Source organism: Serinus canaria, chromosome 21 (genome assembly GCF_022539315.1).
Source record: "Serinus canaria isolate serCan28SL12 chromosome 21, serCan2020, whole genome shotgun sequence".
NCBI classification, from domain to species: domain Eukaryota; kingdom Metazoa; phylum Chordata; class Aves; order Passeriformes; family Fringillidae; genus Serinus; species Serinus canaria.
This window is the reverse complement of record NC_066334.1, coordinates 6,747,454-6,762,366: the sequence shown is the minus strand read 5'-3', so window position 1 is coordinate 6,762,366 and position 14,913 is coordinate 6,747,454. Positions and strand designations below refer to the sequence as shown.

The 14,913-nt window shown below is 59.2% G+C and overlaps 1 protein-coding gene across 9 annotated transcripts in view; it reads left to right on the top strand.

Annotated features, from left to right (window-relative positions):
• Nucleotides 1–14,512, top strand: part of SAMD11 (sterile alpha motif domain containing 11) — a 72,451-nt gene extending 57,939 nt beyond the window's left edge. For all 9 annotated transcript variants that reach the window (XM_050982395.1, XM_050982393.1, XM_050982392.1 and 6 more), the window contains 6 exons: nucleotides 4,720–4,835; nucleotides 5,145–5,223; nucleotides 5,395–6,089; nucleotides 10,498–10,622; nucleotides 11,430–11,540; nucleotides 13,083–14,512. In XM_050982395.1, the coding sequence (XP_050838352.1) occupies nucleotides 4,720–4,835; nucleotides 5,145–5,223; nucleotides 5,395–6,089; nucleotides 10,498–10,622; nucleotides 11,430–11,540; nucleotides 13,083–13,319 (1,363 nt within the window). In that variant the 3' untranslated portion in view covers nucleotides 13,320–14,512. The remainder of the gene's footprint in view (nucleotides 1–4,719; nucleotides 4,836–5,144; nucleotides 5,224–5,394; nucleotides 6,090–10,497; nucleotides 10,623–11,429; nucleotides 11,541–13,082) is intronic.
• The last annotated feature ends 401 nt before the right edge of the window (nucleotides 14,513–14,913 follow it).

Below are 14,913 nucleotides of genomic sequence, written 5' to 3'. Positions count from 1 at the left end.
AGGTGCCACTGTAACCACTCCAGCCTGGAGCTCTTCCATCTGCACGCTGCTGCCTCTCCTGCAGAGCTGGCAGGTGGCTGTACCCTGCAGAGCTGCTGGGATGCTGCTCCTTGGCTGCTGCCTCCGGGATTTGTTGGCACTGTTCTGCTGGGCTCCTTCAGCCTGGCGTGTTCCTCCCCGAGGTGCTCATTCCTGCTTCTCTCTGGGGAAGATTTCCTCTTGAGGGGAAATCTCTCATGACCTGCACAGAGAGGGGGTTGGAGGGGAGCTGGGGCAGGGCTGGGTGAGCTGCTGGGCTCTGTGCTCCCTGATGTGAAGCTCCTTGGCTGGGTTTGGTGCATCAGTTCTGTGCTGGCAGTTGCTGGGAGTTGGTTTTTGTGCCTGCCCTGTGAGGTGTGGGGTCTGGGGGTCCTGCCCCTCTGAGAGGGCAGAGCCAGGCAGGTGCCAAGGCAGGTGTTGGTACAAGCAGTGTGGCTCTGTGCTGCCTGAGCAGGCAGGGGGGGCACAGCTCATCCCCCAGGAGCCGGGGGAAGCAGTAGGAATGCCAAGAACACGGAATGTGCCAGCCTGAGGTGCCAGCAGCACCCCCACCCCGGGGTCCTGGGAAGCCCAGCCCCTTGGCAGGAGCGAGCTGGGGGTGGGAGCCTGAGAGAGGCACCCACTGCCTCCCCTGCAGGGGCTGACAGACACCCTGCACCAGCCAGAGGCTTCCTCTGAGCAGAGATGTGCCCAAAATACCCAGCCTGGGTTTTTGGATTCCCTTCCTCCCATCTGCTGTTGCTACGGTTTGTTCTTCACTGCCTGATTCCTCCCCCTTGCTTTGGGGACATTTTCCTTTTCCCTGCTGGCTCCGTGGGCTCTGAGCCTCTCTGGGCACCATCTCTCTCCTGCCCTCTCTGGGCACCATCTCTCTCCTGCCCTCTCTGGGCACCATCTCTCTCCTGCCCTCTCTGGGCATCAGCTCCTGCCCTCTCTGGGCACCATCTCCCTCCCTCTCTCACCCACCCCAGCCCTGTGTCCCCCCCTCCTCTCTGAAGGCTCAGATGTTCTGATTTCTGCCCTGCCAGGATCCCTCCTCCCTGGTTCCCACCTGGCTGAACGTGCTGCAGAGCAAAGGCCAAAAAGCCTGCCCTGGTTTAACCAGTTTGATTTCAGCAGCAGCCTGGATTTTGGGGGGACAGCACAGACCAGCCCCTCTCCGTGGCCAGGCCAGGGCCAGCACATGTTCTTTTCCTGCCTGGAAATCCCAAACAGCATTTCTAGCAATGCCTTTCATTTTATTTATTCTCCCTTGCTGGCAGTGTCTGGGGATGGCAGAGCAGCCAGGAGCTCTGTGCCTCCTGCCTGTTACCTCGGGTTTAAAGTGTCTCTTCCTATCAAATGCAGAGCAGAAGAAAGCAGAGCTTTCATGCATTCTTTCCCCCCGCCCTTCCCTCTTCTTCCATCCGTTCTAAATTTATTTCCATGCCTTGCCGGTTTCAATCTGCATTTCCTGACCCTCTCCCATCTCCAGTCACAGCCTGTGCTCCCAGCCTTCCCCCAGAGCCTGGCTCCAGCCAGGGGGGAGCTCTGCTCCAGCCCGGGGAGGATACGATGGGGTTAAAGTGAAAGGCTTGGTTTTAACAGTATAATGTGTAACCCCATAATGACTTTAAATATTGATTATTTGAAGGCCATTAGTGCTTATTGTTAAAGAAAAGTCGATACTTTTTAAGCCTTGTGAACCATTTGTCTCCTGTTAAAGGACATATCAAATTTAGCAGCGTGCAGTGCAAATCCCCTAATACCCTGCTCAGAGCCTCCAGCTGGCATTTCAGGGGGAAAGGAAAAGGGGGCAGGGGGAGGAATGTGCAGCAGCACAGAACTGCTCTCTTCCAGGGAAGGACAAGGCTTATCAGATGTGAGTGCCAGGGGCTAAATTCACCTCCTCCGAGTAGGGCACTGCAGTTCTGACTCTGAGCCCTGGAGGAAGAGGAGGAAGGGATCTGATGGGGGATCTGAGGCTGGCAGGTACCTGGGAGAGGATGCAGGATCAGTGTTGGCTGCACACCTGGCTGGAAGCACAGCAGCCTTTGTTGAGGTCTCAGGAGCTTTTGTGCTTTTCCCAGCTGGCTGGCAAGGCTGGCAGGGTGCCCAGCCCTGTGCCAGGGCACGACCTGGTGCTGCTGCCTCCCTCCTGTGCCAGCTGCCCATGCCAAGGATGGAGCAGAGGGGCTGGCAGGGAGCAGGGCAGGCTCCAGTGGGTTCTGTGCCCGTGGGTGGCTCTGTGGGGTGGCACAGAGGGTCTGTCCCTCGTGTCACACAGCTGAGGGGCTCCCCGGGGCTCTGGCTGGCCCAGGAAGGCAGGGGGCTCTGAGGGAATGAGCTGCAGAGGCTGGAGCAGATGTGAATTCCTCAGGGATCAAAGTCGTGCCCGTAGCACAGCGTGAAAGCATCAAAACAACCTGGGATGAGCACTGGGCTGCCAGCAAGGGGAGAGCCTCTCCTCTTCCAGCACCCGGCCCTGATCCCATCCCACCCTCGGCTTCCTGGGCACAGACTGGCACAAACCAAGGAGCCCCTTTGTTTTCGGGCTCCCACGGGCAGCCTGGATATCCCGCGGGACACCCACAAGGCAGGCGGGGGAAGGAGGGCACGGCCACGCGATGGTTAACAGCGACTTGATTTCCTAAATTGCTTCTTATAAAACGACCAGCACGTCTGCCAGGCTCGTCTCGCCGTGATTACAGCTAATTACGATCGAGCGGACACCTCGGAGCCCCCGTCACGCCGCTTTAATTGTCCCTCATTCATCCGCGGGGCCGGCCCGGGTGGCAGCAGCACTTGGCAGCCCCGCGACCGCGGCCCCGGCTAATTGCGAGGCCTCGGGGATTAGGGCAGGTGATTACACACTTCACGGTGTAATTACATAAGCATCGCTTGGCTGCTGCCCCGGCTCGGAGGCGAAGGTCGAGCGCGGCGTTACCTGAGATTAATTGGAGCTGCCAGCGGCGCGCGGGCGGCATTAACATTGCAGCAGCCGCGATCGATCCGCGCCGCGCCTCCAGACACCGCCGGCTCCGCAATTAGGTTAGAGCAGAGCCGGGAGGGGCCCTGGGCTCCGGGAAAGGAGGCACCGGGGAGCAGAGTGCAGCCGGGTCGGTGTTGTGTAGTGGGTGCACAGAACGGGGTAAAGCTGTGCTGGGATGGGCTCTCCTCGCCCACTTCGTGCCCAGCAGTCCTGGTTTGGCTTTCCTTGAGCTACCCATGGCTGTGAGTTGATCCATGCCAGTGAGCTGATCCATGGCCACAGGCTGATCCATGCCCATTGATCCATTTCCATGAGCTGATCCATGCCCATGATCTGATCTATTTCCATGAGCTATCCCTTTCCATGATCTGATCCATGCCTAAGAGCTGATCCATGCCTATGAGCTGATCCATTCCCATGGTCTTATCCATCCCCATGACCTGATCCATGTCCATAATTGATCCATTTCCATGACCTGATCCATTTCCATGAGCTATCCATTTCCATGACCTGATCCTTGCCCATGAGCTGATCTATTCCCATGACCTGATCTATTTCCATAATTGATCCATTTCTGTGACCTGATCCATTCCCACAATCTGATCCATGCCTACGAGCTGATCCATTTCCATGACCTGATCCATTTCCATGACCTGATCCATTTCCATGACCAGATTCATCCCCACAATCTGATCCATGCCCATGAGCTGATCCAGGGATGGCCAGGATGCTCCTGTTGTTATCCCCCCACTGCAGTGCCTCTGCACGTGCTGTTTGTTGCAAAGTCACAGGCTCCTTCTGCCTCCCTGTGCCTTGGCCTCCAGCCTCTCCCAGAGCAGATTTTTCCAGGGAGATGCTGTAAAATGAAAATAAACGGCCCTGCACTTGGCTGTGCCTCTGGATGCCCTGCTGAAGGTAATAATGTTGTAAGTGGCCATCAAAAGGAATTAAGAGACGTGCAGCCGGAAAGCAGATTTGCTTGCAGGCTCCCAGGGCAGATTTGACTAATGGAAGAGACCTTGGCTCTTATTCCCTTCCTGCCTTTTTTTTTTCCTGCCTTCCCTCCTGCTGCAAGTGCTCCCTGCCTCTTCTCCAGGACTGTCCCGTTCCCACCACCCAGTCCTGCCTCTCTGAGTTTCCCCAGCCCCTGGCATCTGCTCTGCCCATTCTGCCTGCTTTCACCCACCCCTCCCCAGCAGGATTCCTTCTCCCTGACCCCCTTGCCCTTCCTGCTCACATCCCTCTCCTGTCTGTATTTTCCTCTGCCTCACTTCAGCTTTCCTCTGCAAGGCAAGCCAGTGATGCTTTCAGCTCTTCCCAAGCCTACTCCCCAGGTACAGAATTCCTTCTCAGGTGTGAGCTAGTCGGGGCACAAACCCAAATGTGACGAGGGAGGGGCAGATGGAGCATCCTCAGCCCTCCCCTTTAAGCTGTCAGGGAAAATCCTTTGGACAGCCTGGCTGAAAGGCCACAGGAGCAAAGGTGGGAAATGTGTGGGACCTCTGGGGTCCTGGCTGCTTTCTTCCCCTTTTGGTTCTGCTCTCTTTGCTTTTTTCTCTCCACTTTAGAAGCTCTGCATGAGGGTGAAGAGGCAGAGAGCAGCCTCTGGGGCAGGATGCAGCTCATCTGCAGCCAAGATGTTCTTCCTGAGCCAGGGCCCTTCACAGCCTCCAGGTTTTCAACAGGGCTTTCTTTTGTGATTCCTGCAGGGAGATCTCCCACCCACCGCCTCTGCTGTCACCCCAGAACGCTCCCCACATCGCCCTGGGGCCCCACTTGAGACCTCCCTTCCTCGGGGTGCCTTCAGCACTGTGCCAGACACCAGGTGAGCACTCAGGTGACAGCCAGGGCAGGGCAGAGGTGCAGCCTGTGATAATCTGCCCTGCAGCCACGCAGCCCACACGGGTTCTCTGTGTCTCCCCACGGCTGCTGTGCTGACTTCCCCCTGCTTCTGCAGCCAGAGGAGCAGATTCCTTGGCTGCTCTTCCTGGCCCTGTGTTCCTGGCATGGCAGTGAGGGGGTAGCTGGGCTCTGGAATAAAAAGCAGCCCTCAGGTGTCCTTTTTGCCTCTTGGCCCTGGGGCAGCCAAGGGTCAGTGCTGACAGGAGTGACCCCCAGTGTTCTCCCTGCCCAGGTTACGGGTTCCTGCAGCCAGCACAGGCAGAGATGTTTGCACGGCAGCAGGAGATGCTACGGAAGCAAAACCTGGCCAGGTAGGAGTGGAGAGGGCTGGGTTTGTCCTGCTGTGGGGTGAGCTGGGCACAGGTGGCACGACAGGGTCCCAGCGAGGCCTGTGCAGGTGTGGAGGTGCCACCTGGCTCCTGCAGGGCTGGGTTGGGAGCTTTTTCTCCAACTCCCCACCAAAATCCTCTCTCCCCACGCAGGCTGGAGATGTCGGCCGAGCTGATCCGCCAGAAGGAGCTGGAGAACCTGCACCGGCAGAGGCTGCTGGCCGCAGACCCGCTGAGCCTGCACCCGGGGCTGCCCCCGGACCACCCGGCGCTGCGCAGCGTGCACGACGTGCCCGAGGGCCAGGCGCTGCGGGACGAGCTGTCCCGGCGCAATGCCATGCTGGTGCTGCGGCACAACAACGCCCCGCTGCTGTCGCTGACCCCCGGCGGCCCCGGCGCCGCCACCCCGCCCAAGGAGCAGCCGCGGCGGGCGGGCGGCGGCCGCAAGGCCTCGCAGCCCCGGGCGGAGCCGCAGGGCCCCGGCGAGGCCCGGGAGGCGCGGGCGGGGCGGGACGGGGCCCAGGACTGTAACGATGAGGAGATGAAGGACTCGGAGAGCGACGGCGAGGACAAGGCCGAGGGGCCGAAGGGCGAGGGCGGCGCGGGAGCAGAGCCCAAGGAGGGCAAGGACGGCGCGGGCAAGGCGTGTGAGGGGGCCAAGGAGGCGGGCGAGGCGGGCGCGGCCCCCGGCGTGCCCTGCAGCTCCTCCAGCGCAGAGTCCCCCAGCCACCTGCTGGGGCCCGGCATGGGCAAGGCCGAGGTGAAGTACCTGCCTCCGACCTCCCTGCCCGCGCCGCAGCCGCTGCCCTTCGGCTTCCCCTACACCGTCAGCCCCTACTTCCATGCAGGTGAGGCGCCGGGGGCTGCGGAGGTGGTGGTGGCGTGGGGCAGGGATGGGTTTGGCAGGGCTGGAACGGGGGCTCTGCCCTCTGCCCGCTCTTGGGGTGGCTTTGTCAGGTTCTCTGGGCTCTGAAGGAAGAGTTTGTGCATGGAAGGGGTGGTCGAGCATTGGAAGGGCTGCCCAGGGAGGTGGTGGTGTCACCATCCCTGGAGGTGTCCAAGGAAGGATGGACGTGGTGCTTTGAGCTGGGGACAAGGTTGGATTTGGTGGCCTTGGAGGGCCCGGTGCCCTGTTCCAGGGCAGGGGCAGCTGGGCTCTTTGTCGTGCCTTTCTGTGTCACAGGCACCGGGAGAGCTGGGCTGGGTGGGACAAACAGACAGGGAGGTCACTGCCAGCTCTCTGCTCTCACTGCAGAGCAGGGGGTGGCACAAATGGGGTCTCACACCCAGGGAGCCCCACCAGCCCAGCCAAGAGCCCAAATCTGCCCCAGCTAATTACCTGGCAGAGCAATTAGCAGGAGGCAGGACACACGAGGAGTGAGGGGGGCTGTGCTGTGCTGTGCTGTGCTGCTCTCCACGCCAGGAGCTGCTGTGAGCAGGCTGCCCATCCCTCATTAGAGCTGCCTCCCAGCCAGGAAGGAGGAAGCGATTTTTCAGCGACAGGCAGGTGGCCAGGATGATAAATATTCCTGCTGCCTCAGGCTGCCCAGCCCTCCTCGCAGGAGCCTTTTCCTCCCAGCCATTAGAGAGGGCTGGGCTCTCAGCTCCTGGTGCTGCTGGCTGGGGAGAGGCTCTGTGGGGAGCCTGGGCTGGGGCTGCTCCCCTCCCTCCCTCCCTCCCTCCCTCCCCCAGCAGTGTGTGAGATGCTGTAATAGCCCATTTATTATTATCACTTTGGATTTATATCACCAGCACGTCTCGAGGCCCCGGCACAGCTCCGGGCTGAGTTTCCCTGCTCTCCTCTCCTGGCTTGTGCCAGAGCTTCAGGTCTTCTCCTGAGGGCCCTTGGGCTTCTGGCTGCCTTCAGCCAGCGTGGGGCTGCTCTCCTGTGGGTTTGTGCTGCTCCAGAGCAAATCCTCCCAGTGCAAAGCCTCGGATGGGGAGGTGTGCAGGATGCAGCACCAGGGGTGAGGTGGGAGTTCAGCAGCTGAAATATTGAGGGTTGTATCGATCCAAGGGCTGCAGCCATCCTGGGGTGAGTGACAGATGTGCTCTGGGGGAACACAGAGCAGCCCAGGGCAGGCAGGCAGAGCTGCACCCACCTCTCCCCCTGTGCCACACAATTCTGTTCCCCTTCTTGCACAGGGACTGCTCCCTCAGGAAGGATGGGAGGTGTACCCTGGCCTGGAGACTGGAATTGTGAAACACCCACCCAGCCAAGGCAGGAGGGGCTGGAGGGAGGAGAGGAGAGGGGAGAAGCATCCAGCTGAGAAGGATGCTGAGTTTGAGGCAGTTGGAGGAGGAGGAGCTGCTCTGTCCCTGCTCTGTCCCTGCTCTGTCCCTGCCAGGCCATTCCCAGAGCTGCTTTCTGGGCTGTGGCTCAATGACCTCATCTCCTCAAGGTTTCAGCAGCCTCCTCCTCCTCCTCCTCCTCTCCTCCTCCTCCTCCCAGGGCCCTCTGCAGCCCCGTCCTTTGAAGAGGTGAAGGATGGAGTGTGCAGGAGGCTAAAATCCTTCTATTGATTGCAGTCTGGAGAGCAATTAAGGCAGCCCTGTGCTGCTCCTGACCCCAGCCCTCCCTGGGGGACACAGGGGGTGCTCAGGGAGTGGGGAAGGGGCTGGGTGGAAGCCAGAGGTGGGCTGGCTGCCAGGGTGGCCCTGTGTGCCCAGCTGGCACCCGGGCTGTGCCCTGTGGTGCCAGGAGCACAGGCTGTGCCCGTGCTGCAGGGCCACTCCAGCCCCTGGCTTCTCCTTCTGGAGCAGCTGGACCTCGGGAGGAGGGAGGGGGTAATAAATGGGCTGTGCTGGGCTGGGGACACCTGTCCTGGCACGATGGATTCCTCCCAGCCCCACAGGCCAGGCCCCAGCTGCTGGAAGGTTCCCCAGTCCATTGCAGCCCCTGGAGCATCATTTATCAGGCAGCCAGGCAGAGCAGGCCTGCTGGGGATGGCTGCTGCCCTTGGTGGCTCCTGCAGAGCTGACAGGTCATTACTGGGACCTGAGGTGTGGCCCTGCAGCCTCTGGCACCCGTTTGTTCCCATTGTCTGGGCACTGTCCTGCCAGGGGGGCACAGGAGGGAGGGCAGGAGCCCCTCTGCCCCAGGGAGAGCAGAGCTGGGCAGTGCTGGGGGCAAAGGAGCCTGAGCAGCTCCAGAAACCCTTCCAGGGTCATTCCTGAGGGGTGGCAGGGGACAGCTGGACACTGACCCCGACTGAAGGTACCCAGGTGGAACTGGGAAAGGCCTGCTGAGCATCCTGAGGGGTCTGGGTGAGAACAGAGCACTGGCAAGGAGGGCCCCAAACCTGTGAGGAGAGAGGAGCAGCCCTGTCCCTGCTCCAGAGACACAGGCAGAGCTGGCAGGGGCAGCAGCCACCACAGAGGGGTCGGGGTGCAGAGACCACTGGAGCTCCTCTTGTCTTTTCCTGAGAGCCCCTGAGGGTTGTGGGGAGCCTTGGAGAGCTCCAGGGGCTCTGTCTTGGCTGTGGCTGATCCCCCTGAGCCGTGCAGGGGCTGTGGCTGGGGGTGAGCAGCCAGAGCTGTGCCCTGCCCAGACTGAGGGGTGCAGCTGCAGGCACAGCCAGGGGAGCAGGAAATGGGGAAGGGAAATGGGTGGGAAGGATTGCAGAGCCTCTGCCTGCTCCCTGGGCAGGCTCTGCTGCCTCAAAGCATCTCCTTGGCACCATAACTTCCCCTGCAGATCCCGAGCTCTTCCTGCTGCCCTGGATGTGCTGGAGGCTTTGCAGGGAGCATGTGGGGCCCTGCTGTGTGGCTCTGCTCCTTTCCCTGCCTGTTCCCTCAGCCCTGGGGTATTCCCCAGGGAATTGGCTGCTCCCTGGCCTGTGCTCCCCTCCCTGGTTTGGTTTTATCCATTTTTCCCTTGCTGTCCCAGCTGCTGTGGGCAGGAGCAAGGGTTACATCCATCTGATCCACCAGGGAAAAGCCCCAAGCCCGCAGGACAGATAATTTTGTCATGACAGGCTCCTGGGAGAAATATTTTTCTCCTGGCAATTCCATTCTCCATTCCCTGAGCAGAGCAGCTCCTACCCCTCATAAACTCTTTCCTAGCCTGAGAATCCTGGGTGTTTTCATCCCTATAAATGTCCTCATGCTCTGCTGGTCCAAACACCCCCAGCAGCCACTCCCAGGGCTTGCTGTTGGCTTTCCCCCACCCCAAAGAGGTGTTCTGTGGGATTTGGTTTGTTCTGTGTCCTTGCTTTTCCCCACAGCAGCTCTGAGTTCCCTGAGTGTTCCTCTCCCCATTTCCACTCCTGTGCCTCTCCCTGGCTCCCTCTGGGATTTCTCTGAGTGCTCTGTCAGGCTCTCCCAGCCCCTGGGAGCCCCTGTCACACCCTCTGTGTGACAGTGACAGGGCTGGCACCGCGGCCACTCTTGCGTTTCAGAGAGGTGACAGCAGCTCTGTGCCATCAGGGCTGGCAGGGACAGCACAGCCCCAGCCAGGGCACAGCTCAGGCTGGGCAGGGAGGGACTCCAGCCCTGGGGAGGAGCAGGAGCTCCCAATGATCCCTGGTGCCATTCCAGCCCTGGGGAGGAGCAGGAGCTCCCAGGGATCCCTGGTGGGATTCCAGCCCTGGGGAGGAGCAGGAGCTCCCAGGGATCCCTGGTGGGATTCCAGACCTGGGAAGGAGCAGGAGCTCCCAGGGATCCCTGGTGCCATTTCAGCCGTGGGAAGGAGCTCCCAGGGATCCCTGGTGGGATTCCAGCCCTGGGGAGGAGCAGGAGCTCCCAGGGATCCCTGGTGGGATTCCAGCCCTGGGGAGGAGCAGGAGCTCCCAGGGATCCCTGGTGGGATTCCAGCCCTGGGAAGGAGCAGGAGCTCCCCAGTGATCCCTGGTGCCATTTCAGCCGTGGGAAGGAGCTCCCAGGGATCCCTGTTGTCATTCCTGGCACGTTCCAGGAGCGGGGCTGGCCCAGGAGCCCCGGGGCAGGCAGAGCTCTCTGCTCTGTGTGCAGAAACTCCTGCAGGCTCTGTGCTGCCCTGCCCTCCCCTGCTTCCCCCGCAGCTGAAGAGCATTAAACACATGAAATGCATTAGCTGGGATTTTTCCTTCCCTCCCCCAGCCTGGGACCTCCAGGAGGAAGAGGCCTATGAATTGACCTGCCCAGCACTTTAATTGACAGGTCATTAAAGATGAATGTGTGGCTAGAGAAAAATATTCAGATTGCAGGCTGCTTGTTGTCCGTGTGGGATTTTAATGATTTATGTTCCTTTCTCCTCCCCTCCTTCCCACAATCCAGGCACCATGGGAGGTCTGTTTCTGGATGGGGAGGAGAGCCCAGCGCTGGAGGACATCAGCAAATGGACAGTGGAGGACGTCTGCAGCTTCGTGTCCAGCCTGTCTGGCTGCACTGAGTACACTCAGGTAACTCCTGCTGGCCCTGGGAGGAGCATCCCCCTTCCCTGGGGTCCTGTTCCCTCCCAGCTGGGCTTGTCCCTCCTGGCAGCTGCATCTCAGAGCCCTCCCGGCCTTCCTGGGGTTTATCCTCATGGATTGCTGCACTTGCTGCCAGCCAGGGTGTGGGATGGGGCCTGTGAGCCTCCCTGGAATGCTGTGGTTCCAGAACCAGGGAACCCTGCAGGATTCCCTGGAATGCTGTGATTCCAGAACCAGGGAAACCCTGCAGGATTCCCTGGAATGCTGTGGTTCCAGAACCAGGGAAACCCTGCAGGATTCCCTGGAATGCTGTGATTCCAGAACCAGAAAAACCCTGCAGGATTTCCTGGAATGCTGTGGTTCCAGAACCAGGAGAACCCTGCAGGATTCCCTGGAATGCTGTGATTCCAGAACCAGGGAAACCCTGCAGGATTCCCTGGAAAGCTCAGGGAACCTCAGCACAGCTCAGAGCTGCCCTGGCCTGGCTGGGGTTCAGCTTTGTCTCTGCCCCAGAGCTGGGGACACCCCAGGGGATGCTTTTCCCAAGTCCAGGTTTTTCGTGGAGTGTTTCAGGGAGGGGAAGGGAATGAGTGCCCTGAGTTGTGCTGGGTCAAGAGCAGCAGCTCTCTGCAGTAAAAATCCCCTTGGCTCCAAAGGGATGGCTCCAGGCTGTGGGTGCAGGGCTGGAAACACTCCTGGGGGATAAATCCAGGCTGAGGGTTTCTGAGTTCGCCTTTCCACGGCGCCAGGGCAGCCCAGGTGGCTCAGGTGTGTCCCCTGGGTGTGTCCCCTCAGGTATTCCGAGAGCAGGCCATCGATGGGGAGACCCTGCCCCTCCTGACAGAAGAGCACTTACTGAACAACATGGGGCTCAAGCTGGGACCTGCCCTGAAGATCAGGTCACAGGTAGGAAACTCTCCCCTCCCAGCACAGGTGACACAGCTAGAGCTGTCCCTGGGGTGCCCAGAAAGGTGCTTTGTGGAATATAATTTATTAAGCAATAATTCAGTTGCAATTCTGTTTGAAGAACGCTCGATCTGTCCTTGAAAATGTTCCATGGCCTCACCTGAAAGCTGTCACAGCTGTTTCAGGGAGAAACCACCGCCAGAATTCCATGCCCAGGGGCAGAAATAAACAGTCCAGGATGAGTGCTGGCAGGGAATACCAGGGATGCAGGGGGAAGCTCCTGCATGGGCTGGCTCCAGCCACAGCAGTTCCATTCCTCCTCCCCTCCGTGGGACTCAAACCCAGAGCGTCCCTGCTGGATCCTTTCCCTCTGAGTGCTGGGAAAATCCCTCCTGCCAGCTGTGAAGGGCAGGCCAGCTGTGTCCCCTGGCAGATGTGTCCTGCAGGGGCTGTGGCTGTCCCTGCCCTGGGCCCAGGGACAGTGCCAGCCCTGGCACAGCGTGCCAGCCCTGGCACAGCTCCCCAGCCCCACGCTGCTCGTGCTGCCTCGAACAATGAGAGACTTTACTGCCTTCCCTGCAGCCCTCCCTGTTTATGAGGGGGCTCATAAAAAGGGGCTGTGGGCAATTGTTCCCCGTGGGTCAATTCAGGAGGAAATAAAACTCTAATGTTCCTTAAAAAACAAGAGAGCCCTGAGCAGCTCGGAGATGGGGCTTGGGGCGGGGGGAACGTGAGATACGAACTTGAAAAATTCCTTCAATTTCATCAATAGCGTTTAAAGTTGTATAACCAGGCAGGGCTGGGGGTTGGATGGGGGAGCAGAGCCATGATGCTGCTCCCTGAATAATGTCCCACTTGTCTGGGTCCAGCAGCAGCCCCTGGTTTTGTTTAAGCTCAAATGGGAAGCAGCTGTGGAGGTGCTGGGAGGCTGAGGGGCCTTTGGCCCGTGCTGGGAGGCAGGAGCTGCTGCAGGAGGGAGAGGTTCAGCAGTTCTATTTTCCCTGCCTGCCTCGGCCCTTTGAAGAGCAATTCCTGCTGTTCCAAAGGGGACAGGCAGAGCAGGGCCCTGTTGAAGTGTCCGTGGGTAAAAGGGCAGGAATGAGCCAGGGCCCCTCAGCTGGGCTGTGCCAGCACACCTGGAGCTGGGACAGGGGCACCCAGGGCAGACCTGGGGCTCCAGCAGTGCCCAGGAACAGGAGCAGGACTGCAGGACAAAATCCTTGAGGAAAGCACAGGAGAAAACCTTCCCTGCTCTGGTTTTCAGGTGCACTGGGAACGGGATTGCTCCGTTCCAGGGATGCTCCACAGAACCTCAGTGCCACCCAGTGCCACCCCCTGCCAGGGCAGGGACACCTTGCACTGTCCCAGGCTGCTCCAAGCCCTGTCTGGGCTGGCTTTGAACACATCCAGGGATGGGATGGGATGGGATGGGAGAACCTCTTGTCAGCAGCCCTTGGGATGGAGCCCAAGCCTGGGGGTTGTGCAGAATGCCAGGGGATTCCTCGCTCCCCCAGCCTCAGCTGTTTTCCCTGTTTCCCGCAGGTGGCCAAGCGCCTGGGCCGGGTGCTCTGCATGGCCGGGCTCCCGCTGGCGCTGCCGCTGCAGCCGCCGGGGCTGCGGCCCCCGGAGCGGGAGGCGGCCCCGGGCGAGCTCCGCCCGGCCTCCACCGGCAGCGTGGCCTCGCCCTTCGGCAGCGCGGCGCCGGCCAGCCGGGGCTCCCCGAAGCAGGAGAACGGGAACGCCGCCCTGCTCAGCGACACCCCCAAAGCCCCGTGCTAACGGGAGCCCCGCCCCGCAGGAAGGGAGGGCGTTCTCTTTTGGGTTGGTTTGTTTTGTTTTTGGATGCGTTTGCTTTTTTTTTTTTTTTTTAATTTGTTTGGGGAAAATAAAAGAAGAACCACGGAGATTTCTGAACTGTCAAAAAAAAAAAAAAAGATTGAAAGGAAGGAAAATGATCCAAAGATGTTGTCGTGGGACGACGCCAAGTGAAGAGAAGGATGCTGGAGGATGGAGGCAGCATTCCTGTTCCCTTCCACACTCCTCAGTGGAGCTGGAGAGCCCTGCACAGGGAAGCATGGACAGGCTGCTCTTTGCCTTCAGGAGCTCCGGGCTGTGCCTCCTCGGGGAGGGGAAGGGGCTCTGCTCCTCCCGCCGGTACTGCCAGCAAAACCCCATCCACAGCCACCCCGGCCAACCTCTCCTCCTCCCTGCAAACTGGGCTCACTTCCTCATTCAGGTGTTCTATGCATCTCTAGCAACTTTGAAAACAATACCAAAGACAGACAAAAAGGATAAAAAGACAAAAAAAAAAAAAAAAAAAAAAAAAGACAAAAGGCAAGTTCCCGTCCATGTTTACTTCGTGCAGATGGTACAGAGCCACCCTGCCCTGGCACAGGGGCCTGGCAGTGCCCCAGCCCTGCAGGGGTGGATTTCCCCGTGGGATGTTTGGTTCCAAGAGCAGCAGGGGCTCTGGGGGAGGAGGGTCCCAGCCTCGCTGCCCCAGGCTCCTCCTGCAGCTGGGGGGGTTGGTTTGCAGCCTTGCTCCAGAGGTGGATGACTGCACATCTGGCTGCTTGCTCCAGAGGTGGATGACTGCACATCTGGCTGCTGTGGACCACCAGACAGAGCCTGGGCCCCCCCAGCCCTGGCTGAAGCAATGGGCAGAGTTTTTACTACTGTGAATGAGCTGGGAACTCCTGGGGGTGACCTCCTGTGACTTGTACAGTTGTGAGCAACAATCACATGTGGTACTTTTCTCTCTCTCCCCCCCCCCCACTCCCCTTTTTATTTTTGGGTTTGTTTTTTGTTTAAACGTTGCACGTGCTGCCGTTTTTCTTACAGAATAGCTTTGGTGGTACTTTAGCTTCTTTATATTGTAAAAAAAGGAAAAAAAAAATCATTATCCATCACATCACGATAAAGATGCTTTCCAGCAATCAATTTAAATAAAAAACACTTAATTTACAAATGGTCCCTGGCTTTACCCAAGCAGTCTCTGTCCTTCCTTCTCCTGGGTGCCCACTGGCCAGGTGCCTCCCCCCAGGTGCAGCAGAGCTGCCACATTCCTGCCTGGAATCCAATCCAGGCCTGGTTCCAAGCTGGCAGAAGGCAGCCAAGTTAGAGCCAGGAGAAAAAGGGAATTCCTTTCTCTTTGGGAAGAACAGGTAAGTTAAACTCTTTTCCAAAGTGAAATTTTTTTCTTTACAGTTCAGGTGGGCAGTGTTTCTACATTATCAATTTTGCCTTTTCTTATTCCTTCATGCCTGCACGCCCCCAGCCCAAAAACTTTAATTTCAAGTTTCCTTCTGCAGCTTGAAGTGACCAAGGCTTCCAGGGGAGCTGCAGGGCTCTGGCAGAGTCTCTGCAGTCCTTC